The 5,020-nt window shown below is 56.8% G+C and overlaps 1 protein-coding gene across 1 annotated transcript in view; it reads left to right on the top strand.

Moving 5' to 3' along the window:
• AGAP3 (ArfGAP with GTPase domain, ankyrin repeat and PH domain 3) overlaps nt 1–5,020 on the top strand; it is a 138,561-nt gene that overhangs the window by 44,163 nt on the left and 89,378 nt on the right. The window contains exon 10 of the mRNA XM_009889178.1: nt 3,537–3,705. Within this exon, the coding sequence (XP_009887480.1) occupies nt 3,537–3,705 (169 nt within the window). The remainder of the gene's footprint in view (nt 1–3,536; nt 3,706–5,020) is intronic.

Here is a 5,020-nt window from a genome sequence, read left to right as displayed (position 1 = left end):
CTGAGCTCTCCCCTTTTTGCCTTCTCTTCTCCAGGCTGACCCCCCCCAACTCTCCCAGCCTGTCCTCCCAGCAGAGGGGCTCCAGCCCTCCCAGCATCTCCGGGGCCTCCTCTGGCCCCGCTCCACCAGGTCCATGTCCTTCTTAAGCTGGGGACTCCAGAGCTGGACACGGCACTCCAGGTGGGGTCTTCCCAGAGCGGAGTAGAGGGACAAGTAGGTGCTGCAGTGTGTTTGTCACCAGGTTTGTCCCCCCTGGCATGAAGCAGGTTCCCAGACAGAGCACGTTAGGGTTGAACAGCCCGTGTTCCTGAGGAAGGGCACGTGCTTCTTTGTCACTCCCATCTGTGGCAGCAGCTCTCAGGCCAGCGGGCGCCTCGTGGGGAAAGCTGCTGGCAAGCGTGAGTATGCAGGATCCTCTGTCCAGGAGGCACTCGGCATCCCGAAGCTCCTTCCTCGAGATGTGGAGTCACAGCTTCTCCCCAGCCTGGCTCGGGGTGAGCGCGTCCTGCCCCGTGTCTGGGGATGGCACAACTGGGGGTGCAGCAGCGGGTCCCTGAGGCACGGCTGAGCGCTGTGGGAAGAGGGGCTTTCCCAGCCCCTGTTGGCATGTTCGAGCCCTGGAGCATTTCTGTGCCGCTTTTGTGTTCCCAACGGCTTTTCCTTGGCATGATTCAGGGAAATTCCTGCCTGGACCTCTCGTGCATCTCTGTTATGTTCTGTCCCTGTTCCTCTTGGGATGGGTGGAGGTCCCCCAGGGACCAGCAGCCCTCCGCGTCTCCTTTTTCCTCCAGTGACATCTGCCCCAGATGCGTTTGTGCCCCGCGTGGCTCTGCCTGGGTCATGCTTCTGATTTTACCTACCCAAAGCTTCCTGGTGGGGCTGTTCATCTGCCTGTGGGTGTTTATCACTCAGCCTCTTTCTGGATCTGTCTTGGCACCTCCGGCCCCACTTTGAAGTTTTCTCACGGGGGGTCAGGCTCAGCCCGGGGGTTTGCAGTCGTGGGCTGACAGACCGCTCCGGTGAGCGGGGTCCAGCCCTGGAACCAAGTGTTCTGAGTCTCCTCGCTGGCAGCGTGTCTGCCCTGACCGCCGGCCTGCAGCTCAGCTGGGGTCCTGGAGAGGGGTGTGCTCCTGCTCAGTGCCACCTCTGCCTCCTCTGGAGCAGGCAGCGGTTCCGGAGGCTCCGGGAGCGGGACGCCCAGGGTGGGAGCGATGGGCAGCAGCTCTGGCTGGAGGCGGGAGTGCCGGGGGGCTGCTCCCCGGGTTCAGCCTGCCTTGTGGCGTCGGTGTTTTTCTCACCTTTCTGAGAGTGTGTTCAGTGACAGGAGAAGAACAAGTTCTGTGAAGAGACCGGTGCGGTCTCCTATCGCTTTCCCAAAGCCTCGGAGAGTAAATGCTTCTGCTCGTGAGGACGGCGTATGTGGTTCAGCCCAGCGTCGCTGGCCAGGCTGTGCTGTGCTGCGCAGAGCGAGAGAGAAAGCATCTCCCATTTTGCAGCCAGTGGAGCCATTCACACAATCACCTTCTGTTAATTCTATCTGCAACATCAATTAAATTGTTTGTAGAAACTAATTGAATGTGGCTTAATCACACATCTTAATAGCTTTCCACGCTTTGAACTCGTTGTTAATTCCAGTAATAAAATGAAATGAGAGAACTGGCTGGGTAATTAGCGAGGAGGCTTGGGAAGAAATTGCTGTTTTATAGCATGTAATAAAAGCAGTGCGCTGGTGACCGCTCTCTCCGTCAGGCAGCCGGCTACCGCAGCAATTGTGCTGAGTTAGGGAAAATCCTCCAGCCCCTCCGAGGTTCCCTGCCCAAGGGTGCTGCCAGGCTCCCACCCAACGGGGGACAGCCCGGAGCAAGGTTGGGTTGGGCTGGTTATCTAGGTGGTGCCCAGGGCACCAAAGGCTGCACGCGTGTGGTTTGAGGTCAAGTCACGCCGGGGTTGGGAGCAGAGGGGTGTGCTGCCACACCGCCCGGTCCCTCGGGTTTGCTCCGAGGACGGGATGGCTGGGCAGGGGTCTGTGGGCGGAGAAGAGTTCCAACCAAGGTGTTGAGGTGCTGCTGAGGGGTTGTAACCCTGTAACCCTGGCAGGTAGCCACCTGCGACCACAGAGCGTTGCCCGTACAGTCCCCATTCACCTGCGTCCTGGAGCCGAGGACTGGGAAAATGGTTGCTCTTAAACCGATCTTGTTCGTGGTTTTATCTCCTTGGATTTGGAAGCAGACAGGGACCAGCTCTGAGTTAATCTTTTTAGTGACCTGCTTGTGAACTGGAGCAAGCCCAAGCCCTGCGGCAGCCGCAGTCTCTCCCTGGACGGTTGCTGCCGCGGCTCTCCTGGTTGCAGCGCACATCCCCAGCGCAGAGCCGGGGGGGATGCGCCCACGTCGTGGTTCCCCCCAGAGTCTCTAGCTCAGCTTTCAGCCCCTGCTCCCTTGAGGTCTGCCCAGGGCAGGGCAGTTCCCTGCCATGCGTCTCTCTGGAGGTCATGTTGGTCAGGTCTTCTTGGGACATGAGCCCCAGGGAGAGCCGGCCGCATCGGAGAGGGTCTGGGGAGAGCTGCAGTGCCCTGTGGGGCAGGGGGGGCTGGAGGGCATGGGACAGGACACAGCTCGCAGCAGGGGCTAGAGGTCTGCAGCTTTATTTCGACCAAAAAGATGAGATGCTATGGGAGGCAGTGCAGAATGATATTAACAGTCTGCGTGTGGAGTTTTTGATCACACAATAAAGACTGTACCAGAAGGAATGGTTTTTCAAAGAAGTTTTAAATAACTTAACGCTATGCAGGTGAACGTACAAGGGAGTTATCCTGAGTTGTGTTGGTTTGGGCTTGAATTGTGCTAGCTGTGAGCCGAGAAGGAATTCCCAGGTATGCCATTACTTACATTATGTTATGTTATGTTATGTTATGTTATGTTATATTATGTTATATTATGTTATATTATATTATATTATATTATACTATTATTTGCCCTAGCTGAGTGCTGTGATTAAAAAGACAACAAATGACAGGGAAGAACAACTGCCTGCCACCCATGTGCTCTTTGGCTCCATCTAACCTCTGATCCCCAGCCAGATTTTCACAGACGAGCTTGTTGTGGCATCTGACTGCCCGTGGCAGCATCCCGGCGTTATTCATATCAGGGCTGACTGGTTCTGGGCACTGAAAGTGTGACCTGGCACTTCTCCGGCACCAGTTCTAGTGCACCAGCTAGCGATGGGAAGAAGGCAGGTCGGAGTCAAGGCTTTGCATCCACGTGGCAGAAAATGGTGGGCTGTGGACACTGGGGAAGTCGTAGGGTCCTTTACCTCTCCCCCGCCTGACTTGAGACTTCAGTATAGTGCAAGAGGAACGGGCATGGGATGAGCTCCCAGGTCACCTGCAAGGTGCTGGCTGACCGTCTGGCTGGGAACCAGTTCCCGTGTGGATGAATGGAACCAGGTTTTAGTTTGGATTACGTGGATGAGAGGGGAGCTGAGAGCGGAGGGCCGGGGCAGGGCTGATCCTCAACCTTTCTGCCTCTCTGCTGTAGGATTACATGCAGAACGTCCACGGGAAGGAAATCGATCTGCTGAGAACTACAGTGAAGGTACCGGGCAAGCGGCTACCCAGGGCGACAACGGCAGCAGCCCCCAGCGCCAGCCCCAAAGCCAACGGGCTTGCGAAGGAGCGGAGCAGCACGCAGCTGACGGGAGGCACAGGTAAGCGTTGGTGTGGGTGTCGGAGCTGGCGGCTGTCCTCCCCTCTGGTGCGTCAGCAGTGCCATGCTTTGCTGAGCTGGAAACAAAAGCTGTTGCGGAGTTTCTTCCTTCCACCACTCTCTGTGAGTGCCTTCGGTGGGTGTTGGTGTTTCCGTGCGGGTCTCAGGTAAGCTCCTGTTGGGATTTCATGCTGGTCAGTGTCCAGGACAGAAGAAAGAGTAGAAGGGCTTTAACTAGTGGTCTGAGCTCCCCGAGAGGAAACAGTCGAGTCTGGTGAGTTGCTGTGCGTCGGGGAGGCTGTTGCTCCCTAAAACAAAGGAAATCTCAGCCAGGGATGTCTCTTGATCCCTGGCAAGTTCTCTTCTGTTTATTTCCTTTTTCGTGGCCCCCTTTTCCCTCCTCTCTTTCCCCTGGAGAAATAGTAACGTGAGGGGCTTGGTTGGTAATTACTGTTCTTGTGTGCGCGCACTCAAGAGGCACAGCTGGCAGAGCGTGGTGAGAGGAGGTGAGGTTGGGACCCTCTCTGGTTTCTCCTGGAGTTCATGCCACACTGCGTGCTGCTTCCCCTCCCACAGGAGGTGTCTCGCCCTTGGAGCGTTCCTGCCCAAGTTACCCAGAGCATTGACATGCCTCTACTTTGTCCTCGGGGTTGGTATCCTTGGCCAGGATGGACAGGTTCCACACCCGCTCTCCCCAGCCAGCTGTTGGCAGTAGTCTGGTCCAGCAGGGGACGGATACCTCTCCGCTCTTTGGGATAATGTGGGAGTGCTGGTAATGCTGCTGATAACAAAAATCCTTCATAATCTGGTACTGCACGCTGTGCCACCGAGAATGAACTTGGGTGACCACATCCCATTGATGAGGAATTGGCTGGATGGTCACAGCCAGAGGGTAGCGGTCAACAGCTCAATGTCCAGATGGAGATAGGTGACAAGTGATCTCCCTCGGGGGTCTGTACTGGGACCAGCACTGTTTAATATCTTCATCAATGACATATACAGTGGGATCGAGGGCACCCGCAGCAAGGTGGTGGACAACACCAAGCTGAGTGGTGCGGCTGACACACCTGAGGGAGGGGATTCCTATCTAGAGGGACATGGACAGGCGGGAGCAGTGCGCCCTTGTGAACCTCATGAGGTTCAACAAGGCCAAGCGCAGGGTCCTGCACACGGGTCTGGTAAAAACCCAGTCCCAGCACAGGCTGGGGATGGAGGGGTGGAGAACAGCCCTGCCGAGAAGGTCTTGGGGGTGCTGTGGGGGGAAAGCTGGCCATGAGCCGGCAACATGCGCCGGCAGCCCAGCGAGCCCCCGGCAT

The sequence above is a fragment of the Charadrius vociferus genome, unplaced genomic scaffold (genome assembly GCF_000708025.1).
Source record: "Charadrius vociferus isolate BGI_N301 unplaced genomic scaffold, ASM70802v2 scaffold971, whole genome shotgun sequence".
Classification (NCBI taxonomy): domain Eukaryota; kingdom Metazoa; phylum Chordata; class Aves; order Charadriiformes; family Charadriidae; genus Charadrius; species Charadrius vociferus.
Note: the sequence above shows the minus strand (reverse complement) of the source record. Positions and strands in the feature narration are given on the sequence as shown.